The 26,488-nt window shown below is 43.0% G+C and overlaps 2 protein-coding genes across 2 annotated transcripts in view; both read right to left on the reverse strand.

The window, feature by feature from the left end:
* Positions 1-2,277: 2,277 nt before the first annotated feature.
* Positions 2,278-14,884, reverse strand: EPGN (epithelial mitogen; the record flags this gene model as incomplete). The annotated part of the gene is made up of 5 exons (XM_084627348.1): positions 2,278-4,533; positions 4,960-5,112; positions 5,831-5,948; positions 14,211-14,300; positions 14,848-14,884. The coding sequence occupies 5 exons, from the start codon at positions 14,882-14,884 to the stop codon at positions 4,500-4,502; spliced, it is 432 nt and encodes a 143-aa protein (XP_084483474.1). The 3' UTR covers positions 2,278-4,499.
* Positions 14,885-18,683: 3,799 nt separating this feature from the next.
* The window catches only part of MTHFD2L (methylenetetrahydrofolate dehydrogenase (NADP+ dependent) 2 like), a 58,844-nt gene continuing 51,039 nt past the window's right edge, over positions 18,684-26,488 (reverse strand). Inside the window, exon 8 of the mRNA XM_084627142.1 lies at positions 18,684-18,839. Within this exon, the coding sequence (XP_084483268.1) occupies positions 18,727-18,839 (113 nt within the window). The 3' untranslated portion in view covers positions 18,684-18,726. The remainder of the gene's footprint in view (positions 18,840-26,488) is intronic.

Here is a 26,488-nt window from a genome sequence, read left to right on the forward strand (position 1 = left end):
GCTGGGCACAAGGCTGAATAGGGAGCATGAGAGGGCTGAATGGACACTGCTAATGGAAATCTGAGATCGAAGGCATCAGGGGCACATGTGCACCTAAACTGGAGTATCCAGAGGGAGACACATCTCGGAGTAGAACCTGGGGAAGCTCTGCAGGAAGTTAGGCAAATTAGGCAGCAACATAGACCATGAGCCCCAAAGCAGCTGGCATTCCCCAAAAAACTCAAAGACTCAGCATGACTGACTCCATGAAGGAATCTCTCGCAGCGTGGACTTCCTTAGTGGGGTCACTGAGTCAGCTGCTCACCCAGTACCCAGTGTGACACATTTGTCTCCACTGCCTCAGAGGCACAGGAGGCCTGGTGCGATACCTTGGGTTAGCAGTGACAACACCCTTTCTCCCCCATTGGCTGCATCCCGGGAGCAATCTGTACACCGTCCCCTCCATCAATCACCTTTACCTGTGTCACTGACACCAGATGTGGGCCAGGTCAATGTCCCTGCCCAGTCGCTTGGTTGGCAAGGGTGCAATCTCTGGAAGCCTCAAAGTCACTCACTGAAAAGGCAGTGGAGAAATAAAGCAGGCACTGCCTTTCTCCTTCTCTGCTCTGTCCCATTTCATTTCCCTTTTCTTTCTGTCCCAGATTCACTTATACGATCAATGTCTAACCTGCAGCACTCACTTGTCTGGTGTTTCTTTTACTGAGCTTTTCCTCCATCAGCAGAAGCCTCAGATGTTCTCCCTAGGCAGCGTCTCCTGTGCTGCCCTGGCACCAGAGAGGAATCTGGAAGAGAGCCTAACAATGTAGGTGTGCTCTGATCATGCCTCCATTTCAGGCCACACAATCTGCTCAGCCATCTCCCAGACCAGTTTGCTCATACACTACGCCATACTCACAAAACACAGGAATGAGGCGTGCACATCTTTAGGCACCCTATGTGCCTTGACACCCCTTTGACAATTAATTATGCACCCTGTTAAGTACTTATGTGGCCACTTAGCCAAGTCAGCTGCTCACCCTAATGGGCTTCAAAAATTGCAGCCAGGATGTTAAAACAAACAAAACCACGTCTCTCTGTGTAAACCTTTTAAGGTTATAAGTTGCTTATGTTCATACCCACAAAATATGTGCCCTTCAAACAACTCGTTAATGTATGTCTATATTCCGGCATGCAGCAATTCCGTGCACAGACAGAATCGCATGCAATCTGCATAATCTGTGTGTACATACAGATCATTGCTGGGTAAAGAGACACACAAAAACCCTGAAGTCTTCCTCCTTTGACCCACCAGTCCATTGCCAGTTTCACAGGAGAAATCAGGATTGGTGAGAAAATGTACAACCCACTGTCTCCAGGCTGTGCATAAGTTTCTAACAGGTGCCTAAGTGAAGTACCTGCCCAAATGATTTAATCATTCTGGGCCAGATTTTGCTCTCATTACAAACGCAAGAAGCCAAAATAAATTGATTCAAGCTGATGAATTTACTCTAAGCAGAACAATTGAGAGAGCAGAAATTATAAAAGTGTAGAAGAAAGAAGTAAAGATAATGTAAGGGAACTGGGCTTATTTAGTCTGCAGAAGAGAAGAGAGGGGGGATTTGATAGCAGCCTTCAACTACCTGAAGTGGGGTTCCAAAAAGGATGGAGTTAGGCTGTTCTCAGTGGTGGCAGATGACAGAACAAAGAGCAATGGTCTCAAGTTGCAGTGGGGGAGGTCTAGGTTGGATATTAGGAAAAATTATTTCACTAGGAGGGTGGTGAAGCACTGGAATGCGTTACCTATGGAGGTGGTGGAATCTCCATCCTTAGAAGTTTTTAAGGCTTGACAAAGCCGTGGCTGGGATGATTTAGTTGGGGTTGGTCCTGCTTTGAGCAGGGGGTTGGACTAGATGACCTTCTGAGGTCTCTTCCAACCCTAATCTTCTATGATTCTATGATTAACTGGACAACTAATGAGTTTAATAAGGCTGACCTTGAGAAAAAGGGGACTGGCAAGTCAGGGATATGGAAAACCAAAACAACATACCTTAAGGAATGCTTGCTTCAGAACCTAGAGGAAATGGATGGCACTGCACCTGAGGTCAACTCCTTGCCAATACATCCTTGCTATTGTATTAATTGTACATTGGCACTTCTAATCAAGCAGGGCATGTCATACTAGAGGACTTAGGTCAACATGCACATTTCCCCTTTTAAACTGGACTCTATCTTACATATTTTGTTGTGAGCATTTCAATTCTTACTAATGACATTATGTTAAAAAAAAACAAACCCGACATGCATCACTTGGAAAAAGTGAATACCCCACATAACAAGGGAGCCTGATTTTCAAAAGACAAATGATGTCTCCAAACTAGCCCTTACACAGTTAGGCACTGTTAGCGCCCCGGGTGTCTAAATGCAGCTGAAATCTGGATCCACAATGTGCAGCACCTGACACAAAAAACCTTCTGAGCAATGCTGAAAATGATCAGCGCCAGTATTCCAAAACTCACAGTTAGAAGCTGCAAAGTCTTTCAAGAGCCATTGTCCTCTGAATCTATTTTATTTCCCTATCTCAAGAACAAATCTCCCCATCTGAAGCATCTTGTGGGTGAGAAGAAAAAGAAAGCACATAATATTAATCTGGCAGGTTGGAGCTGGGCATATTTCCTTTATCCATTTCATTCTTGTTTAAATGGTGATACACTACACGTTCCATGAGAGCGAAGTCAGCTGGGTAGAACTGTATTAGTGAGTCCTGTGACAGGGTCAGGCCAGATGGCTACAGGAGAGTGTTAGAAGGCAGATATATTAGTCCCAGATTAAGCAGGTCCATTTTCTTTGGTTAAGGTAACAGGGGCAGTTCCAGAAGAAGAAGAAGGAACTTGCTGGAACAAATTCAGGCAGGCAGGCTAATTAGGACACCTGGAGCCAATTAAGAAGCTGCTAGAATCAATTAGGGCAGGCTGGCTAATCAGGTCACCTGAGTCTAAAAAGGACCTCACTTCAGTTTGTGGCATGCGTGTGAGGAGCTGGGAGCAAGAGGCACTAAGAGCTGAGAGTGAGAATGCATACTGTTGGAGGACTGAGGAGTACAAGCATTATCAGACACCAGGAGGAAGGTCCTGTGGTGAGGATAAAGAAGGTGTTGGGAGGAGGCCATGGGGAAGTAGCCCAGGGAGTTGTAGCGGTCACACAGCTGTTCCAGGAGGCACTCTAGACAGCTGCAGTCCATAGGGCCCTAGGCTGGAACCCGGAGTAGAGGGCGGGCCCGGCTTCCCCCCAAACCTCCCAACGCCTGATCAGACACAGGAGGAGTTGACGTGGACTGTGGGTTCCACCAGAGGGGAAGGTCTCTGGGCTGTTCCCCGATGCACATGGTGGATCAGCAGAGACTGCGGGGATTGTTCTCCTTCCTTTTTCCCCAGGCTGGCCAGTGATGAGGTTAGCTGAGTGAACGGCAGGTTTGAGCCACCAGCAAAAGTGGCCAAAGTGAGGGCTGCCGTGAATCTCTGAGGCAAGCAAATCTGCAAATAAGCGCAGGAACCACCAAGGCAGAGTAGGAACTTTGTCACAGTCCTTATAACAAAATTGCAACTTCCATAGCAACTAGAATCTTGTTTCTCTTGTCTAGCAGTGCACATCACTAGGCAAGAAGATGCCTGACTGACAAGTCTGGGAGTGTGGGGAGCTGCTGTGTGATGTACTGGAAGATCAAAGCTGTCCTGATGAACACTTTCATAGTCCATTTGAAAAAAGATATCATTTAAGCTCTATTCTTCTCAAAACGTCAGGAGCCCTTTGTCCTCTAAGATCTCTGGGACTGCTCTCATTCTCCTTATTATTTTTCCAAAATCATCTGATCTTTATTCTTCTTAGTTTTAATTATATCTTTTTTCACTCACCCATTTCCCAGTGCAAAGCCTTTGCTGCCTTTGTCCATTGTGGCAATAGAAGCATATATTGCATTTAACCCACTTGAGAGATCTGCAGTATTCATGTCAGCCCAGACCCATACTATAGGCCATTGGGAAACCAGAAGTTGGCTAGATGGACTTCTTGCCTTTGGCAGTGTGTGAACTCCATTCTTTGCCTCAGAGCACTGAGAGACATATTGTTGTCTTCCTCCACACAGAATGCCCTTCCCTGTTGAACAATCAAGGCTTGAAGTTTCCAAAAGCAGCTAAAAGAAGTCAGATCTCCTCCCAAAAACAAGTGAACTGTAGTCGAACAGGGGAAGGATCCTCAGCCATTTCAATGCACCCAGATAAGTCCCCCAACAACCTTTATTAAAGCAATGAAGACTTTCATCAAAATGAGTGAAGCCAGCCAGTTCTACAGGCGTGCCAGTTGGGTACCAGCTATTTGATTTCCATTGTCTCAGGTTATCAGTCAGGCTGTGGCACCTGCTAGTATTTTGTTGGCACTGGTAGTTTTTTCAACTCGGAACCTCCTGTAATTTACAGGCAAATTGGTAAGTGTCCTATGTCAGATCTTCACAATGCTGTCTCCCCGGTTCAGACTTTGTACGGTGATTTCAACTTCCCGCATCTAAAGTGGACAACAGATTTGTGAATTTCATCACACAATGATAGAACTGTAATGATGTAAATTGAGCCAAATCCTACTTGCCTAAGTCACGTGAGCAGTCCCCATGAAATCAGTGCTGGTTGGCAGTTTCAGAATAATTTTACACATTACCGATGCAGAAATAGAGGCACAGAGCCGTTCAGTGACTTGCTTAAGATCACATAATACGTGAGTGACAGACCCAGGAACCGAGTTCTGAGCCCTCTGTTCTATCCACTAGACAACATTCCCCAAAATCTGTCAAATTATTCAGACTAATATAATGCAAAAGGAACCATATTTAACTTAAATCCTTAGCATAGGAATACTCATACTTCCAGGTATTCTGAACCGTTTAGAAAGTCACATAACAATTTTTTGTGCCCCAGATAATACCATTTTCCATACCTCTTTCTTACATAGCAATAGATTAGAGCAACTATCCCACTCAGTAACATTCCAGCACCAATTCCCACTGCAATATAGCGTTCATAAGAATTAAGCGCATAAGAATTTAACGTCAAGTGTTCACATCTTTCTCCACTGTAACCTGTCAGGCACCTAAAAGAAAAAGAAATCCACAAGAGTATTCAGAAAATCTTAACTTGAGACTGTAAGATGCCTATTACATTTGATTAATTTTAAACAATTTGCAATTAAAATGTGGAAGGGAACTAAACTGGGGTGGGCAGATTCTATTTTGCAGTCGGAACCCTGTATGTCAAAAAGCTGCTGGATCCCTCGCGCTGAGAATTCCCCTTGATAGAGGGTGTCGTGAGAGAACACTGTGCTCTGGTGATACCTAGCTGTTGTAATGACCATTGGGCCCACAGGCAACCAAGAATAGCTCTAGAAAGCTCCTTTGTGGCCCCTGCCCTGAGTCCAGCAGTCAAACAATGGACACAGCTGTAAATTTAACCCTTCAGCTTCTGATTTCAGCTCGATGCTGCAGTTCTGATATCAGAATGTGTCAAAAGCAGCTTCCAAGCACTTCATCTTCTGCTTTCGCTTTCTCCAGCAAGCTTTAATTCCCAAGAGTATGATGTTGTCACAGCTCTAGTGTCTTGTTAATAGAGAACCTGAATTTGCACAGTGCCTAACTTGAAGCATGTGCGTAGGTCCCACTGGCTTCAGTGGAACTACTCAGACATTAAACTTATGCCCGCATACAGATCAGAGTGCAGGTCAGGATAACAGTGATGTGTAACATACACAGGAAAACAAATATAAACTTGTTTACTTCTCCAAGAGCATTTATTTAAACAATCAATGTATTTACCTGCATATGGGTTTCTTGAGTTCATTATGAAAAGCACAGAGGCCATTAATACAATAACTGTCGTGTTCTTCAAGACAGGATTGCATAAGCTTCAGCGCAATAGGTTTCTTGGTGGAGTCTATTGGGAAAGATGTTGGGGAGGAGGGAAAGTTACATCTGAAGAAATAAAATGGTCTGAAAACAGTAATCGCGTCATTTTTAAACATACAGTCATTTACAAGAGAAAACCCCATTGCACGCAGGTTTAAGGTGATGTAAATATTGCTGACCAATAGCGACACTGCCAACTAAAACAGAACAGAGATGCTGGACACCTTAGCATGGAGTTTTTCAAACACCAGTTTTAAAGAAATGATTTCCTCTTCATTTCTAAGGTGCAGAAGTTTAATGAATATGCTGGATTCATTCCAAGTTAATGTCAGCATAACACAGCCTGAAACCCAGCAGGATAGGGGCACAGGGGATCAGCAGGTTCAGGGAGCTGTAACTTACCTTGCTGTTAGCCAGTGCTTCTGAATCTGGCCGACTGTGATTAATTTTAAATCAAAAGGACAGAACACCATGGCTGTAAGGCAGCTTGCCCATAGTTTGTTCCCAAACCTAGCAGCTGTTTTTGTTATGTAAATGACACATATCAGGACCATTCTTCAGGACTGTGGATAGATCACTATTTGTTGATAGAACGGAGCCAGAGGCCAACAGTAACAGGTCGCAGGATGGGGGGGTGGTGGTGGGGCAAAGGAACGGAAGGTCTCAAAGGCTTGCTGTCGGAGGAAGTATTTGTTTGAACAGGCCTCCTGACTGCCAGAGTTATTGATTGGGAGGAGCGGCCAATCAATGCCTCTTATTTCAGGGAATTGTTTTAAACATAGCCGAGTGAGTTCTTACCTGAATATTTCACAACACTTTCTTTCAGTTGTGACCGCAAGAAAAGCAAAACCATGCAGGATGAGAACACCACCACCTCCAAGTAACTGAAGTCTGGTATTGGTCTTTTGTCAAGCGGAAAGCTTCCCTCCTAGTACATGCTGAAACAATGCTCCAAAAGGGTGCACATGTACTGTATGTTGTTGGAGGTGCCGTCAGAGATGTAAGTCCAACGTCCTGTCCTGACCACTTGTGGTCACTGACGATCCCATGACACATTTCTCAAGGGTAACATTATTAATCCCCCATTTCCTGATCAAATTCCAATCGGAGTCATTCCATTCTGCCTTGCTACGTTCCCCCGTGCGCTCAGCTGGGTGAGCTCTTCCTCTTCTCATGCTAGTCTAAACAGCTCTAGATGGCTCTTGCGTGCCAATGTATTGTAAACCACGTCTGTCTGCACTTTGGTGACGAGTCAAGTGATTCTGACATATAGAGGGCCTGATTCTGTCACCACTACTCAGGCAGAGCGGCAGCTCCCTAAGTGAGTAGCCCCACTGCCATTCAAGATACTGTTATGCTGAGCGGGACTGGAGACTGCATCAATCACGTACCTCTTTTGAGACTGGATGCGAACTCACCCTTCAATTAACAGGATGAGTTAATCAGAAGCCCTTCCACCATCACGCCTGCACCGAAGACAAAAGGGGTTGTGAACCCGCCCAGGAGTTTGGACTGAGTGGGCGGGGGAGAGCTTTGCTGAGAGAGAGAGAGGACCTGACGGAACACAGAGGGGCCTGCCATTGGCAAAAAGCAAACAAGCCAAGCAGTAGCCGGAGAGTACAGTAGTGTTGCCAGCCATCTGGGTTCTACCTGGAGAACCCGGTTTTTGGCTTCTGTGTCCAGGTGCCATTTAGGATTGTCAGGTGCCCAGTTTTTGACCGGAAAGTCCGGTTGAAAAGGTGACCTGGCAGTGTACAGTCAGATGTACTGACTGGACACCAAGAGTCCAGTTACCACAGGGAAGGAGGCGGTGCCAGGTCATTAACCCACACCAGCCCCTGCTCAGCTGGGGCTGCCTCCTACCTGCAGGCAGGCTTGTTGTCAGGCTGCAGGAGCTCCTGTGCCAGCCCTGGAGCAAGAGGGGCCCAGCTGGGGAGGGAGGAAGGTGAAGATGATCCAGCAAGCGACAGGGGGAGGGAGGGAGGGAGAGGAGTAAGGGATGGGGGCGGGGCCTTGGGGGGAAGAGGAAGAGAAGGGGGAGGGGCCTTAGGACTCCTGTTACCAGCAATTAGAAAGGTGACAACCCTAGAAAACAGTGTGACCCTTGAAAAAGCTACAGAGAGTATTTTGGGGTCCATTGGCTAAAGAGGCTTGCAGCTGTAAGCTAAGAAGCGGTTTCCTGCTATTTAACATTTTCTGCACTCACTCAGAGACATAGGACTTCGTACATTCTTTGTAAACAAAACTGCATCAGATAAATACCTGATATCACCAATTGCATCCCCCAGCTGAACATCCCCAGAGCTCCAAACTGCTGCTCAGGGTCAAAAAGAGGCAAAGAGTACAACTCAACATGTGTATTGGTAGGAGCATCAAGCCTCAGGTTTATTAGGTGCTTTGGTATTTTAGGGAATGAAAGGGCCTATACACATTTATTCTTGAAGTAAGTAGATGGTTTATTCCTCCCTTTCAGGAAATGCTGCTGGAGTGGGAAGAACCCACCTTCATTTAAAATGAATTTTTTTAGGTTGTGAAGCAAAATTCTCTGCTGCTGTAACCACTGAAGTCAATGACTCTTGCTAGCAGAGAATTAGACCCTGTATCTAATAATCAGAGTAAAATGTCACACACTCTAAAGCATACCCATGTTAACAGAGGCTGGCCTAGCAATCAAGTAACAGTACAACAAAGCAGAGGCCTGGCAATAGTCTTGCAGGTCAGCTGAGGATGGCCGGGCTGTGCAGACAACGCACCCAGACCCTGCATTGCAGGAGCACGTTGGGTAGGTCCACACTGCAAGTAGACACCTGCAACTGACCCAGCCCACATGCCCCAGTCAGCTGGCAGGGGCCCGCTGCGGGTGTCTAATTGCAGTGTAGACATACCCTTTATGTCACTCTGTAGCAACTCTTGCGGCTGACTCAGAGGGTAGTGCTGACAGACTCTGGAACCACAACGAGAGCATAAGCGCAAACCCACAGTGTCACAAGAAAGTTAAGCTCTGCCTTTTGTTTTAAATTTCATGTACCGCAGCGATACTGGGTGTTGGGATGGTGCCGAATTGGCGTGGCCGTACTGAATGAATGGTGTGAGAACATGGCTTGACATGACTGAACTGCGAAAGAGGATTCTGGGAGCAGAATCCTTCTCTTAGCATCGGGCAGATGCCAGAGGTGAAACTGACTGGCTCCATGCTGCGTGTAGGATCAATACTGATCTTTGGGTCAGCAAATAAGTCCACCTGAAAGCAAAGAACATGTGTAGAACATCCTAAATGGAGCATGGGCTGATGGGGGCATATTGATCCTGTTGAAGGACATCACGCAGGGGGCTGAAGTGAATGATTGATAAGGGAGTGAATGTGGGGTAATGTTCAGTTGGCATTGCTCTGCAGTCTTCTCCAAAAGTAATAGCCACGTAAAAATTAGTAGCCACATGCCCACTGGGCACGCTTTTAAGACATGTGACTCCTTTGAGGAAAGAGTATAAAAATCAAGCAAATTAAATTACTGTTGGGATTCCTTAATTAACACTTAAAGAAGCAATGCTGCTAGACAGAGTAGCCAAAACTCTGCTCCGTGGGCTCAAGTAGGACTGTGACAAGAGGGGTTTCCAGGCAGCCGAGGCCTTGCCTCGGGGGAATTCGAGACAGACCAGAGGGCTGAGAAGACCAGACCTGGAAGGAAGAAGCTGTCTATAAAATTGGTAACCACCTTCTCTGTCTGCCAAGCAGGAACTGTGTGAGGCTAGCACAGGGCCTGTTTGTGAAAGAGAGACTCGTTAAGGAGAATGTATAGCTTTTAATGTCTAACATAGGAGTCATGTGTTTGATATAACCCTTTACTGCTTGTGTAATTCCTTCTCAATAAACTGCTGTGCATTGAAAATAATTACTGTGGATCTTTCTCATTGGTATGACAGTAATCTGCTCCACCAGGAGCCAGTAAAGATCCATTTCAGGGGTAGTAGCACCCCCTGTTGTCAACACCGGGAAGGTAGGATTATTCTGCTAAATATTTCACTTAAAACCATGGTATAATGGTTTAAATAAATTAAAAAAAATATCATTAACATTTGCTAACCTACATAGAAAAAAGCTCAAAATCTCCAGCTGTCAGAATAAAACTGTAATATTTTCAATCTGCATAAAAAAACCCTTCCTGGTTTTGTTTGGAAGTACCATTGCAAGTTGCCAAAAGGTGGCAGCATTCCATTTTTATACGATGAAAGTACAAAATAGCTGTATCAGACCTCATATTGTTATTCTAAATACATTTAAAACAGGAATGAAAACAGGCCTAGAAAATGTTTTGAGACAAAGCTTGGAGAGAATAATCTTGTAATTCTGAGGCCCAGTCCTACAGTAATTCTTCACACACACACAAAGCCCCCGCTGACATTGGAGGGAGTTTTGTCTAACTAAGGGCTGCAAGCTCAGATCTCAAATCCAGACCCCAAAATTAAAAGTGTTAAATACTGTAAGACTACAATTTCAAAGTAATTACTTTCAAATGAATTACAAAATTTGAAACAAAGAGAAAAACTTTTTTTCTAGTCACTGATGGAGACAATTCTACTAATTTAAATATCATATTATCCACCTAGGCACTGGATAAGCTGTTTAAAGAGCACATAGTGATACTGACCTTTGCAAAGCATTTTGTGATCTATCAATGAAAAGCATCATATAAGAGCCAGGTATTAGTTCCCATTTGCCCTTTAAGTCCACATGAAGAAAATATGCAGTATAAGCATGCCTATGGATGGATGTTTGCCACATGAGAGTCATACAAAGAGTGAATTTGACCTGATCTGACATGAAATCAAAATAATGGATAACTGAAGGGTTGATCATGACAAAACTGACAAACGTTATGGTTTGACACAGAATGACAGAGCTGCTATAAAAAAAAAAACTAAGTGTATATGTTATATAGTTACCATATATACCAACACACACACACACACACACACACACACAGTCCGATCATCCACATGCACACACACACACGCAAAATATCCAAAAACCATCGTGAGTGCCAGAGGTAGATTTGTATAAAGTACAAATGCCCAGCCTTAGCTCCAGACGACAATGCACTTAATAGAAATTGCATCAGACAGAGATCCATCATTTCTTCTGCATTAACTTTGATGCATACTGCCCCATTTCTGAACTAATCATCCCCAGGGATGCAGGTAAATGCATCAAAGAACTTATCTGACCGCAGTATGACAGCTGATCCATCAGGGTGCTATTTGGAGTAGGCTGTGCAAAACAGACCAGGAGCTGGCTGGCGGGCGGGCCTGCACAGGTTCTTTTCCCTGCATTTTGACACCGAGGATGAGAGTAGTATATCCACCCTCGCTTGTTGGCACTGAGCTAATGACAATGAGCATGTAGATTTTCATCCATGACCCAGCTCTTCTAACTGTCACCCAGTTCTGTCCCCCTCATCCCACTCTGAGTAAAACAAGACCCTTCCTAGCTCCCTGATTCCTTCCTGACGAACATTGGAAGATGTCCCCCTCAGGCAGGAAGAAATTCTCATATTCCCTATCAACTTCCAGGCAGCTGCCAGCCCAGCCTCCTGTCTCCCCATCTTGTTTCTTTCCTCTCGCTGACCTTGCCACTCAAGGTGACCCACCAACCCCTAATTTTTGCAGTTGAGGATGACTGTATATGACATGCAGACTAGGGAAAGGAGGAAGGTTCCTGGCTGATGGGTGTGGGACTCAGCTCCCTCTTGCCTGGATCCACAATCCCACAGGATAGTGCCATTTCCAACCTGGCATTCACTTGGGAGTTAATTAATTTCCTAAGGGTTTGTTATTAACATGCTTTAATTATGAGCTTCCTTTCTTCAGTATTTAATGACTGTTCCACCTACCTAGAAATGGAAGCTGCAAGAATGGAGTGAAGGGATGTGACCGGTTTCACACAGGAGTCTTTAAACACCTTCCTTCCACCCCAAAGTCCAGTCTTCTAACTCTTAAAGGGTTACAGTTTTTAAAAGCAGACGACTACTTCTATCTGCAAGCCCAAGGGTGTGATTGCATGCCTGTTTCTGTGCGCAATTGTTAAAGCCACCCTCTCGCTGACTGCAAATATCCATTTTATATCCGTAATGACAGCAAGGGCACAGTGAGGTGACACTGCTGCCCACGTGGCTTTGTTCATGCAAGCGAACCTCTCATTTGTAAAAAAATCTGGCCCATAATAAATTCTCCCACTCTAGTACAACCGGTATTTCAGACAGCAAAGCTCGTCAGTGAATCAGAACATAAATGTCTACAGTGATGTGACACCAAAGAGGACCCTTTTTTCTTCTTTATCCAATCCTGGAAGAACACCCATGTCTCGGAGAAACATAAACGCCAAGCCACATCATGGGCTCCATCGACAACAGGGGTGGGCAAAGTACGGCCCGCCAGCTATTTTAATCTGGGAGCTGCCTGGCCACGCCTCCACTTGGAGGGACATGCTGCTGCTTCTGGGAGCCGCTTGAGGTAAGGGCCGCCTGGAGCCTGCATCCCTGAGCCTCCCCCCGTGCCCCAACCCCCTGCCCCAGCCCTGATGCCCCTCCCGCCCTCCAAACCCCTCAAGCTGAGCCCAGAGCACCGTCCCGCACCCCTCATCCCCAGCCCCACCCCAGAGCCCTCACCACTCCCAGTGCCCCAACCCCTGGCCCCAGCCCTGATCCCTCTCCCGCCCTCCAAACCCCTTGGTCCCAGCCCTGAGTACCCTCCTACACGCCAAACTCCTCATCCCCAGCCCTACCCCAGAGCCCGCACCCACAGCCGGAGCCCTCAGCCCCCTCCCCGCCCCTGCCCATACCCCACCCCCTGCCCCAGCCCGGAGCCCCCTCCCACACTCTGAACTCCTCATTTCTGGCCCCACCCCAGAGCCTGCACCCCCAACCAGAGCCCCCTCCCCCTCCCACATCCCAACCCCAATTTTGTGAACATTGGTGGCCCGCTGTACAATTTCTATTCACAGCCGTGTCCCCCGGGACACTACAAAAATAATTTTCCCTGTATTGATACTCACACCTTCTGCTGGGAATTGGCCTCGTTAGCACTGATTCCCCCCACTTGATATGGCAACTCCCATCTTTTCATGTGCTGTATTTTTATACCTGCCTACTGTATTTTCCACTTTATGCATCTGATGAAGTGGGTTATATCCCACAAAAGCTTATGCCCAACTAAATTTGTTAGTTAGTCTCCAAGGCAGGGGCGGGCAAAGTTTTTGGCCTGAGGGCCACATCGGGTTTCCAAAATTGTATGGAGGGCCGGTTAGGGGAGGCTGTCTCCCCCAAAACAGCCAGGTGTGGCCCAGCCCCGCCTCCTATTCGATGCCCCCGCTTCTCGCCTCCTGATGGACCCTCACCCCTGACTGCCCCATCCACCCCCCGACCCCCACCCCTGACCATCCCCGGCACCCCATCCAACCCCCCTTCCCATTCCAGACTGCCCCCCGGGGACCCCTGCCCCATCCAACCCCCCCATTCCCCGCCCTCTGACCGCCCTGACCCCTATCCACACCCCCGAGCCCTGACCACACCCCTGAACTCCCCGGCCCTCTAGCCAACGCCCCCTTACCGTGCTGCCTGGAGCACCGGTGGCTGGCAGCTCTACAGCCACATTGCCCAGAGCACCGGGTCAGGCCGTGACTCTGCAACTGCGCTACCTGGCCTCCCAGAGCACGGCGCAGTTGCAGCGGGAAGAGGGGGCAGCGGGGGAGGGGCTGGGGGTGAGCCTCCTGGGCCAGGAGTTTAGGGGCCAGGCAGGAGGGTCCTGCGGGCCGGATGTGGCCCATGGGTGGTAGTTTACCCACCTCTTTTCTAAGGTGCCACAAGGACTCCTAATAGTTTTTACTGATACAGAGTAACACAGCTACCCCTCTGAAACTAGTAGAGATCACTCTCCTTACAGTGTGTATGGTAAACATCCATTTTTGCATGGTCTGTGTGTATATAAATCTCCTCACTGTATTTTCCACTTTATGCATCCGATGAAGTGAGCTATAGCTCACGAAAGCTTATGCTCAAATAAATTGGTTAGTCTCTAAGGTGCCACAAGTCCTCCTTTTCTTTTTGCGAATACAGACTAACACGGCTGCTACTCTGAAACTAGTCGAGAAATATTCGCATTACAATAAACACTACCATTTGACTAAATGACAGTCACATTAAGAGTAGCTATCAATTCAGCTACACTCAGTAGATAGGATTTTTTTTTTCAGTCTACAAATGCTTATTTGAGACAATACAGAGCAGAGAAGAAATACCTTCTGTGTTGTTTTTTGCCCAGCTCTTCCACAGGCCTGTGGTTAGCGACGAAACAGTAATAGCTGCCTCTTCACCAAGTGCTACCATTGCTGTATAATGCAAACACATATTGGCTTTAGCAGGAAAACACTTTTGCATGAAGCTTATTTCATCTGTACAAATGTGTCCGTTAAATGGACTTCTGAATTAATCAACTTAAATAATGAGGATTTCTTTTTATTAAGTTCTTGCCTCTTTGAATTCCTTTTGTCACAGCTTAGTTATAGGACTGTGGGGAACAGAAAATGAGCTACTGTTTGTACAGTCTCCAAATACATATCCATGCTGTTATAAATCCCATTGTAGTTACTTTATATTGCATACAATATAGTTCACTAGAACATGCTACACAAGACATATCTACTGATAGATAGATAGATTCTCTTTAAAATGATTCTAAATGAAATCATATCTATCCAAAAATTCAGTGAAGTCAGAAACTATTGAAACTAATTTTGTTTCTGAATTCCTTTGAACTTTTTGGATTTTTTCCCCCACTGCTTATTACAGAAAGTATGAGTGAACTTTTCTTAAACAAATGTAACAATACAAAACCCTATGTCTATAGGACACCAATAAAAACCCCAATAAACCTACCTCGTAGCAAAATATATATTAGCATTCCAAATGCCATATCTAGCAGCAGATTAACAGCGGTTTCTTCTCTTCTTTCCAGAGAGATGAGTTGTTCTGCTTACCTGTGCTCATGTGTCTTTCTTGCACTTATACCATGAAGCGTCACCTCGTGTTCTTACCAATCAAAAAAAAAAGTGCATCTGGCAACAACCTAAAGCCTCAGGGCAACCACACATTCATTTAGGAAACTACCATTATCTAGCAATCTGTTTGGGTTTTCTTTTGAAACACCCGTTTCCTATTACCTGTAGGCATAATTGTGCATGCAAAGACACTATTTTATGGAGAAACCTGGTATCTGTCAAAGATGCAGTGAAGCAAAAGTCAGTGAAACTAAACCTATGTACTACTTACAAATGAGAGAGATTTTCTGTGTGGCTTGTATTTTGGGGGCCTTATATTATTCCTAGAGAGGAAGGATTGGCCAATGGTTAAGGCACTAGCTGAGAACTTAGAAGACACAGATCTCACTGAAGATGATGAGAGTGCTAGCTACCTCTCATTCAGGCTAAGTAAGGGAGCAATGAAATGTCCCTTTGTTTAGCGATAGCTGAAACAATGGGAGACCACTACCCAAAGTACTGGCTGCATAAGGCCGGGGCAGAGCCTTAGCCATGCATGCCAAGGGGTTTCCTTGGAACTGACTGAAAATGCAGGAGCAGGGGCATTCTTTGGTTGGAGCTACGTGGGTGAGAAGCAGAAAGCCTTGGGAAAGCCAGAGAAGAACTGGTAGCATGACTGTGAAAGGAAGCCAAGAGCTTCTCTCTGGGGAGACTACTGGCCAGGAAGGTAGACTTGGAAATTGTGAGGAAGAAAACTGACTCTTCCTGTTTGTTTCTATTGTGTGCAGGGAAACAGGACTCTGTTTACATTCTTGTAAATAAACAGGGTTGCACTGACAAATATACCTCACTCATATCACTTGTTGCTCTTCCTAATGGAAACAATCCTGCAAGGCCCTGCATATTGGCTAACAGCTCAGGCCAAAGGGCCTGATATAAGGAGCCATATAAGAACCTAAAATGGATTAAGATACCTGGAATATGGTACAGCATCAGTTACATTTCTATTAGCATTTACAATTAGGACTGGTCCCTCCCAAGGTCACTAATTTAATCAGACATAATAAAATATAGCGGGGCCTGGCCCAGTAAAGTACTTGTACATGCAAGTAGTCCCATTGCTCCTAACTCTCGCACATTGTTATGCTCACAGAACATTAGCAGCCACTTCCACTTTCTCAAGAGAGAGCTAGAGGGAGGGACGAACATTTCACAATGTAAGGATACTGTGGTACATCTCTAACGTGTCTCACTGTGTCAGGTTATTCTTCTGTGTTGTGTTCCTCTCAGTGACCCATGGAATTAGATCCAGGAGCTTCACTTGTCAGGAGGGAAATGGCGTGTTAGCCTTGCCCATTCTAATTCACTCTCCTGGTAATGCATTACAGCCAGTAGGTTTTGATCTTTTTCAGGTGTGGGGTGCAGCTTGTGTATTATGCCTAGGTGGGTAACCCTTGCTAATAAGTCACAATTCAGGAGGATAGCTGGATCAAGCGAGCTTTATTTTCTATATCTATCCATCCATCCACCTACCCACACAATAGAACTTAATTTATAGTACCCACAAGGTGGCTTCTTCATTATCAATAGGTTCAACAGGACTGTATCCTTATACCCTGATCCTGCAAACACTTATGCGTGTGTTTAAATTTAAGCACATACCTAAGGCTATGTCTGCACTACTGACTTTACAGCGGCACAGCTGTGCTGCTGTAAGGTCTTCTGTGTAGCCACTCTCCTGCCGGCATAATTAAACCACCCCCAATGAGCAGCAGGAGCTATGTTGGCAGGAGAGCATCTCCTGCCGACATAACACTGTCCACACCGGTGCTATTGTCGGTGAAACCTGTGTTGATCCAGGGTATATTTTTTCACAGCCCTGACTGACAAAAGTTTGGCCGACAAAAGTGTTAGTGTAGACAAAGCCTAAATGTATGCAGAATTGGGACATTGTTTGTACATGTTTGTTGACACTGTTTATGCCTCAGGCTTCAAATGTTCTTCCTGTAAAAAACACATTACAGAAATTATAATTTTATTCTGTTCATTTGGCACAACCGTTTTATTTCTTTCCTTGGTTTATACTATTTGGGCCACCATTAATTTTTCTAAATATGTAGAAAAATGTTAGCAGAAATATAAATACTTTTACTTTTCATTTTTGTATTTTATGTACATTTAAAGAAAATAGCAGGTATTTGGTGTTTAAAAGCTAAACAGAAAAAACTGTCATAAGAAAAATCAGTACAAATGTAACTTTCCAACATTTTTTTATTGTAGAAAGTACATTTTTGTATTTGAAGAAATATTCAGCATTATATTTGGGCTTTTTTCATTCAGGCAATCTACAAACTACAGGCAAGCATCAATGGCTCTTGATTAGAGTAAATAATCAAAACCCTCTCTACTGAGATTCAGAGATGTAAACAATGGCCCAATCTGACTCTGACTGACGTCAGTCGGAGCTGGAGTGGGCCCTCAGTGTTAATAATATATGCAATCATCATCAGAATGGCTTATTATTGGTATTGACTGGCATTCCCATTTTAATTTTACATCGCATTTGATTACTCTAATCCAGTTTTTTAACTGACCCTCTCTCTCATTGAATGAATAAGTGAGCATCAACATTTTTATTTCTTCTTTAAATGCAGATAAATATTCCCTATTCTCCCAAGTTTACCTCTTATTTTTATAGCAGTAGTGTCCTCTTCCCAATGTCACTCTTCTGTGGTCATTGAAGTTAATAGCAAAACTCCCATGGGACCAGGATTGGGCCTTATGGCAGAGACTAAGAACATAAGCTGATCACAGGAGGCAAGAGAGAATGCAGTTCATAGTTTTAACACAACTATTTCATTCTGGATGATCTTTTTCTCCCCTTTTATGTTACCAATGACACATTTCTATAGTAGGTTTTACTATAGACTTATTAATCCCAGTCCTGATCCTACTAAGTGATCCATGCATGGTCACATTGTAGGATCATCACATATCAAACATGAGCATGCTTAAAATGAAACACAACACGCTGCATGTGTATCAACATATTTGGCTAACAAAGCCTGGATTTTGAAGGAGACAAATTCTGGTTTCCATTCTAGTGCACATCGCTCCCACTGACTTCTGGGTGGGAAAATAAAGTCAGAATTTGGCCTTTTGTGTGTAAGCTTATTTTAGTTAAAAAAAAATGTACATGCTGAATGTGAGCCCTTTATGATTTCAGCATTACTGGCGTGCAGTTGAATCTTAGGTTTGAATCTTGCATTACTTGGGCATGCAAAATTCCCACTGACATCAACAGAAGTTTTGGATTTGCAAGGAATTTAAGATTTAGAATAAAATTTTCAAAAGTGTATAAGTGACTTGGGAGCCTAAGTTCAATATTCAAAAAAGTGATCTAGCATTTAGGAGCTTAAGCTTCATTAACTTTCAACGAAGTTTAGGGTCCTAACTGACTAAGTCACTTTTGAAAATAGGACTTAGAGTAAAATATTCAAAAGCATCTTAGTCCTTATTTTTTTTTATAAACAAGATTGACCTACAGAACAACAATACACATGTGAAAGCTGTAACTGCACTTTGTTTTACTCACAATTCAGCTGCAGGAGGTAACATAAGGTATTGCAACATTTTGTAAATCATCATCGGATTCATAATATTTTACATGAAAAAATAAATACAATGTAGAAATAAATATATTTGTAGTAAAAAATAAATGTTTTATGTATCAATAAATAGAATGACTTGGATTCATTTTTCAGTGTAGAGTAGCTCTCTAGTAAATGAGCTTTTTAGCAGTAATGAGCGTGTTCTTCAAGAGCATGGCAACAGTCATAGGTCCTACTCCTCCGGGGACTGGAGTGATAAAGCCAGCTTTCTTCTTTACCTCTAATATAAAGAGAAAAAATATACTACTGTAAGAATATTTCCAAACAATCTATTTTCAAAAGCTCTGATATTTCAAAAGTGCGCATGAATTTACTGTGTCATCAGCTGGAAATCAGCAGCGCATCTCAGAAAAGTTTGGGAATCTCACTTTGAAAATAAAAATGGAAGTCCAAGTCACCTATGCGTCTGGTGGATGGGATTACAGATGGACTTCCACCACCACTGTTCTAAAAATGTACAAACAGCCGGGCTGCGATTGAGGTTTGAGCCCTCTATCTCCAACCCCTCTCCTCAACCTGGCCTACTGCCTGTGGCCAGAATACAAAGGAAAGGGAGGAATAAAGAGAGAGAGGAATTTACTGGCTAACATGGCTTAGAGATCTGGGCTAAGACCAAAAGACAAAGTTGGGGCTGAATGGATTCAATGCCTCAAGTAATAAATTCTCACGGGGGTCAGTTTTACATAATCAGTTTCCCCAGGAAGCTGCTGAAAACTACACCAGCAACTCAGTCACAAACCTTGAAACATTACCGAGGGTTAGGACATTCTTTCATTACTCATGAGAAATATTAATGGCAGGATCCCAGACATTTAAAAAACAGCCTTTAAGGACACAGGAAAAATGGAAAACAGTGTCATGTTAACCTGTTGACATGGGAGATGGAATTTCTTGACACAATGTGCTACTTATATATTTTGCATAAGGTTAACAATTGGAACCCCAGGCTCACCACTTGCAAGGGAATCATTTAACTTTCAGAAAACCCAACAAATGATGGAATGCAATCAATAAATTACGGGCTAGTTGTGGTTCCTCTACATGGCAAGTCTATTTCTGCACTCAACTGCTGCAGAACATGTGATTTTTTCAGGTTGTACATCTTCACCTCCCCACTACCAGCTTCAGAATTGGCAGTGCTAGCTCTTAAGGAATTGCCAGAAAAATCAAACCCTGTTCTTGCCAAATGCATGAAACAGAATAGAGGAGTGAACTGGAATTGCTAAACAGTATTTGCCACCGAGTTGGACTCTGCATAGCATATGGACGCTGCTCGAGAATAGTGTGGGAAAGGCACGTACTCAGAGCATATATACGTGGATTAAGAAGGAAACATCTTTTTTTCCCCTAAGTGGACCATGTTCACCTCTGATGTAAGTGGGACTATCCCACCAAAGTCAATAATGGGCTGAAATTGCACCATTATTTTCAAATTAAGCATTAGATGAGATCCATGGAGATTGAGGGGTAGAAAATTAGGCACCTAAAATATGAGGAATAAAGTTACTTGCCAATACTACAGAATAATTAAATTTACATGTATCTGGTGCTCGATTGGTGAGTAAAATGAAAGATCTTAGAAAGAACTATTGAGAAGAGGAAATGAAGGGTTGCTATAAGTTTAATAGACAGGATATTAATTAATTTTCTAGTTTTTTTTTGGTAACAAACAATTGATTACGAATGACGATACCTCTCCATACTATTTTTTCAGTTAGGGCCTGATGCTGCATCCACCGAGGTAATTGACAAAGTTCCCATTGAGTTCATTAGCGCCAAATCAAGCCCTTACTGAGGCAAAATCTAGTAGTGGTAATTGAAGTTGATAGGGTTTTAATAACTCGATTGATGCCACCAGACACGTTGAAAGCTTTTTGAAAGGTGAACATAAATTGCAATGTGGTTTTTTTGCTTACATTATACAATAAGAATGAATTTGATGAAATAGGACACTCACTCTTAAAATTCTCAGATACATTATTTGCCTTTTCTTTTATTAGTTTTATAATTTTGAACTACTTACTACTCATTTTTTGATTGAATTTGATGTGTTAGTTTAGTAAAGTTATCACTGCACTGTCCCAATCAATTTCATAATCATTGAATGGAACTATACCCATGCCTGAACGAATATTAGCACATATCAAGACTATTATCCTGTTTTGGGGAATAACATAATACTAATTAAAACAGAATGTACCTCAAATGGAAACAAATTTGTTTCCAAGTGGAAATATTTCATGGTTTTCTTTGGGGTACTATTCAGAATGCAATTTATACCATCTTATTTACAAAGACATGCAATATACAACCTGAAGATGTTTTTCCTGTAGAAAGCTTAGCAATGAAAATCATGCATAGTATTAATTACCTGACATGTTGGTGACCCTGTTAGGACTAAATGCATAGGGTGCTGTTTTTCTCAGATGCTGGGCAGTTTCTATTCCTGCACTGTATGTTATGTACTGTACTGTATCATTATCCTGCAAAGGTTTAATTTTATACTGGCTTACATAACTACCTGCCTAGGGTCAATTTACAAACGACAGTTCAAGGGTCACATTTTTAAAATGAACAATAGGTGACTAAGTAAAGCCATCTAAAAATGAGTTTGCCCTTGCAAAAGGGTGATGGCAGTCTGGTAAATCCCTATCTAGAGGAGTAAATGTGGATGTGTTGAATGCATTTTTTGCAGACAAACTTCGGTGCCCAGATCTGAAAATTTGGCCCTGAAAGTTCTAAGTAGATTTGGTTTGACTGTGCAGCATGATAAATCAATGTGCGGTTTCTGAGATGGTGTTTGGATAGGACAGACTAATCAGCAGCAAATGACGTGTTGCATTACCAATGACTTTGTCTCACCTTCACTTTTAGGTGATGTAAAAGCTCTAGCCTCTGAATCTGCTTTAACTGCATGGAGACTCTTGAAACATACAGTGCCCTAAGCATTTATTTGGCAGTCTGGAAAATGCCAGTATTCTAATTAAGCGCTTAAGGGGAACGAGATGTCATTTTGCAGCTTATTTAGAACTTTAAAATATTTCTTTGATTCTTAACAAGAAATGAAAAGCAGATTGTTTCCTTGACAAACAGGATCCTCTACTTTGGAAACAGTCTTCATTTGCTAGGTTCCTTTAAAGTTAAGAACTTCAGACATCTAAGAGGATTAATCACAGAAGAGTAGATGACAGTGCTCTTATGCCAACCAACTAGACTCACTCTTGTCAACAACAACCAGATACAAACATAACTTCACTCTTTGAACTAAACGTTTGTGGGTAACAGTCTCAAGGAGCAGTCTGCAACTTTTGCAGATCAAAAGTTGAGCTGTGTACAACACTCACGAGAGCATTTTGGCACAAACATTACATTTAGCACGTTATTTACTCCAAATTGTCATTAATTTAAAATGTAACTTTTTCATTATGTATTTCACACAAAGTACTATTTTTTCCCTATGTGAATATCTAGGCTGTGATTTTCCACTTTGTACAATAGTTGTACACCAGTATAACTCCATTGTTTCTAATGGGGATGGGGAATGGGGGGTGGGGGTGGGGTTGGATAGGCTTGGGAGTCCCGGGGGGCCTGTCAAGGGGTGGGGGTGTGGATATGGGTTGGGGCAGTCAGGGGACAGGGAGCAGGGGGGGTTGGATAGGGGGTGGAGTCCCGGGGGGGTGGTTAGGAGCAGGAAGGTCTCAGGAGGGGATGGTCAGGGAACAAGGAGCAGGGTGGGTTGGATGGGTGGGGGGTTATGAGAGGGGCAGTCAGGGATAGGAAGTGGGAGGGGGCGGATGGGGCCAGGCTGTTTGGGGAGGCACAGCCTTCCCTACCTGGCCCTCCATACAATTTTGGAACCCTGATGTGGCCCTCAGGCCAAAAAGTTCGCCCACCCCTGGCCAAGAGCCTCAATCCACATGGTAGAGATGCTTGCAGATATTGGCCAATTTTTCAAAACATCCCACTCATGTTGGATGCCCTACCTCAGACCCTTAGGGTATGTCTAAACAAGGAGTGCTTTGCTGGTATAGCTATACTTGTATACTAGCTTGGCAAATCGCACCTAGTATGAATGCAGCTTATACTGGCAAAACTGAGCTTTTGCCAATATAACTTAGTTTGTTTGGGAGTGAAGGGGTGGGGGTGGGGAGCTGGAATAAGCTATAATGGCAGAAGCTCAGTTTTGCCAATATAGGGCTTTTGCCAACATAGCTCCGTCAGGGGTCACACCTCATCATAATCCTGACCAACATAGCTAGGCCAGCAGAAGTTTGTTGTGTGGAGCTAAATTCTGATTTTCAGAAGTGCTGAGTACTCCCAGCTATCATTGCCTTCAACAGGAGCTGTCCCCTTTGGTCCAAAAGAGAAGATCCAAACACACCAGGACTACCTGAGTGAGAAAGCGTGCGAGTTTGAGCAACGTCTGGATATAACAATGTATTTAATAGGTTTGGGGTGTAGTAGGCACAGAGAGACAAATTAAGCAATGAACTGACAGCTCTTTACACCAGGAGTGAATTTGATTCAGAGACCAACAGCAGTAAGAGACAATCTGGATGGAAAAAGTCAGGCCTGATGCTGCTTGGCAGTCCATAGCTAATTTCACATTGTCTCTGTACTTGGACCAACTCAGAACACCTGAGAACAGATATGGTGTGCGTCTCTGCGTGGTCAGAAACTCTGGATGTTTTGTGTAGAAAATATGCTATGGGTACTTCAAAAAACTGTTGCAGCCATCAAATTTACTATCTGCTGCAAAATCATTATTGACATATGGAGGCTCTGCTGCAGCCTTCCTGCCAAATCTATGAAACCCCGGACTCTGGAAGAAGGAAGGAAAAAGAAGGATTTTAGTTAGCCGTATGAGAAACTCCAGGCAGTTATCAGCAAATGCCAGGTTATCCTGGGCACATCAGAAGTCGCTGTTGAGAAAAGACCCAACCTGAACTCTGGGGACAGAGTTCACCTGCAAATCAGAGACAAGAGGGGAGGTTTTCAATAGCACCTAAGGGAATTAGGAGCACAAGTCTCACTGACAGTCAGTGGAACTTGTGCTCTTAAGCCCCTTGGGTGGTTTTGAAAATCTCCCCCAAGACTAATAGGGGGAAATACTTACAAATTCAAACATGGTGATTAGGCTCTTTGACATCAATTCATGTACATGGAATAGCTGGTACATGATAAAGTGCTGCATAAAGCCCATTGTGTCGGGCCTGCACCAAAATACTTATTCCTCTTTTGAAACTTACTAAAGCTATTTACTTTAATGATACTCTGTGGAAGTGAGTGCCACAGGCTAATTATATAATGTTTTGTATGTTGCACAACTATTCCCTATTACAATTTTTATGTTTATTTCCTTTGAGTCCCATCAGATGTCTGTTTTATCCTTATATTCTGGGGAAGAGTAAGCATGGACACCCACATGATTTTGATCCTCATCTCTGCTCAAATGTGAAGCTTGAAAACTTCGTTTTATTATAGTTTCTTTGAGCATAAAGAGAAATTTTATAAATACCATAAAGTAAAACTTTGTAAGATCTTCAAAAACAGGTGTAGAGAGCCATCCTGAACTCCCTCCAGCAGAGGTGGGAATTCACCCCATTGTCCACTTTTAAAGCATTTAAAGCTTGCTTTAGTTTTAAATAGCATCTTTCAGTATTTATAAAGCAGGGAATCCAAGATGTTAGTTGTGATGTGGCAATTGAAGATCCCACCCTGCTGTTAAAGGTGATCTCAAATCATACGGCTTTGATTAATCCAAGCCATATTTATACATGTTTCTTATAAAGAAAATTTAAATTTGGATTGCCCATGTGAGAATTAATGCCCCACTTTCTATTCCAGTGCACATTTTTCTATGTCAAGGATGGTTTAATAGTACAGAACAGCTGAGATTAGGGAGGGTGGCAGGATGGAGACAGGTGACATTTTAAACTGTTACTGCATATTACTGCTAGCCATTTAAAGCATCTTATACTCAACCTTAAAAAAAAATCAGATGTGTATAAATATGAATTCAGCCAAATGGTCAGATTTGTATACTAACCGATTATAATTCAGAGAATCATTAAATTAATTCTCAGTACAATACTTTGCTCAATTTAAGATACTGTTGGTGAAAACAAACACATTAAACAAAAATGCAAATATCTAATAACTCAGATTGTGATTACCATATCATTTTCACTCGATATAATGGCTTGCTCCACTTCTTAACTGCTAAGTCGAATAATTTGCATGTAAATGTTTTACTTTACAGCCTATATGCATCAGATTGTTGCTGGTTCATTAGTATCGGTGAAAGTTTCACTAAATCATTAATCAAAACAAAACAATCTCCCTATGGCAATGTGCAGCTAAGTACTACCTATAACTTCAGTGGCATAACACAAGTTAAAGTTCCTCCCTCCTTCTGGGATCTTCCCTCACCCCAGGTAAAATCCTGAGGAACAAGCCACAGCAGAACTTGTCAAGACATACACAGCACAGTACTATATCTGCATGTACAGAAACTTTGAATCATGACCTGGCCATCCGGATATAGCTTTATGTTATATTCAGAGTGTCAGATAAACTTTTTAAAGAAATAAAGAGAAATGTGGCTCACATATTTAAGATGTGTTTATGCAAATTATGTTCCCTTGTATATACTAGTAGTTTGTGGAACTTCTGTTTACTATATTTTGTTGCAGTTCTGAACAGCATCTGCTATGTAACATTTCTTGTACCATTTTACCATCTTTTACTTACTACTGTACAAAGCAGCAGATGAAGAGAGCATTTTGTTACAACTATATTTTCATAATAACTTCCTGTATATCTCTACTTTAAACATGCAATTATACATACGCACATACATGTCTAAAATATATCTAGGATCAAGCCTGTTGCTCTACTCATGAGAGTAATTTCATTGACTTTAACAGATCTTTATGTGTGAGTAAAGCAAGCAGGGTTTTGTCTAGTTTGTGTGTGTGAAGCTCTAGTAGTCTTTTAAAAAACATTTTGAATACAATTGCGCTGTTGGACTTAGAGCCTGTATGCCAAGACTTGAAAGATTATTTTTAAAAAATGTGAATGAATTTAATGCATATCAAAAATGAGGGGCCAATAGCTAGAATGTGGATAGGTGTAAGCTTCCCACACACAGCTCTGCCAATAAACTTTAATTTTGAACTGTAACAATCCTGCTATTCCAGTCTAGAACTTCTTTTGAGCAGACATTGTCAATCAAGACGTATTGTGCAGTTGTTTGGTAATACATTGCACAAAAACAGGATACTAAAATGAGATCAATGTGCACATTGTCATTTGTGATCTAAGATAGGATAATTTCACCAAGATTTTCAGGATCAAAAGATTTATATATAGCAAGTCTTAGCATGGAGAAAATTACTTAAGCAAAATTAATATTTTAAAATACGAGTTTCCAGTGGAAGTGCAGAAAGATCCTTGATAACAGCAGCTTGACCAGTGATGCTGTAATACATACTATATGCAATTGGAGTCCCTAAACTTGTTGGGGTCTGGGGATTGCTTTCTCTTAGTGGTCATGGACACAAGATGCCTAAAGGGAGCAGGGAAACTTGGGGAGGAAGCGGCACCACAGCCCTTTGCCATTGCTTCCCCTGCACCTGTCATCAGTGCTGGCATGCATTTTATAATTATACGTCCCAGTTTCTTTTAAAAACAGTCATACTTGGGCTCTTTAATAGAGTATGTATTAAGTTTAGATACAACTTCTTGCTTTGTCAATACACTTCTTCAGGTGAGGAGAAAAGATCCGATTTGACAAATTAATTTAACCATCTCATTTTTAAAAATAATCAAATACCTTAAACCCAACTTATCCAGTACTTTTATATC

The sequence above is a fragment of the Lepidochelys olivacea genome (assembly GCF_965140295.1).
Source record: "Lepidochelys olivacea isolate rLepOli2 genome assembly, chromosome: 4".
Lineage (NCBI taxonomy): Eukaryota > Metazoa > Chordata > Testudines > Cheloniidae > Lepidochelys > Lepidochelys olivacea.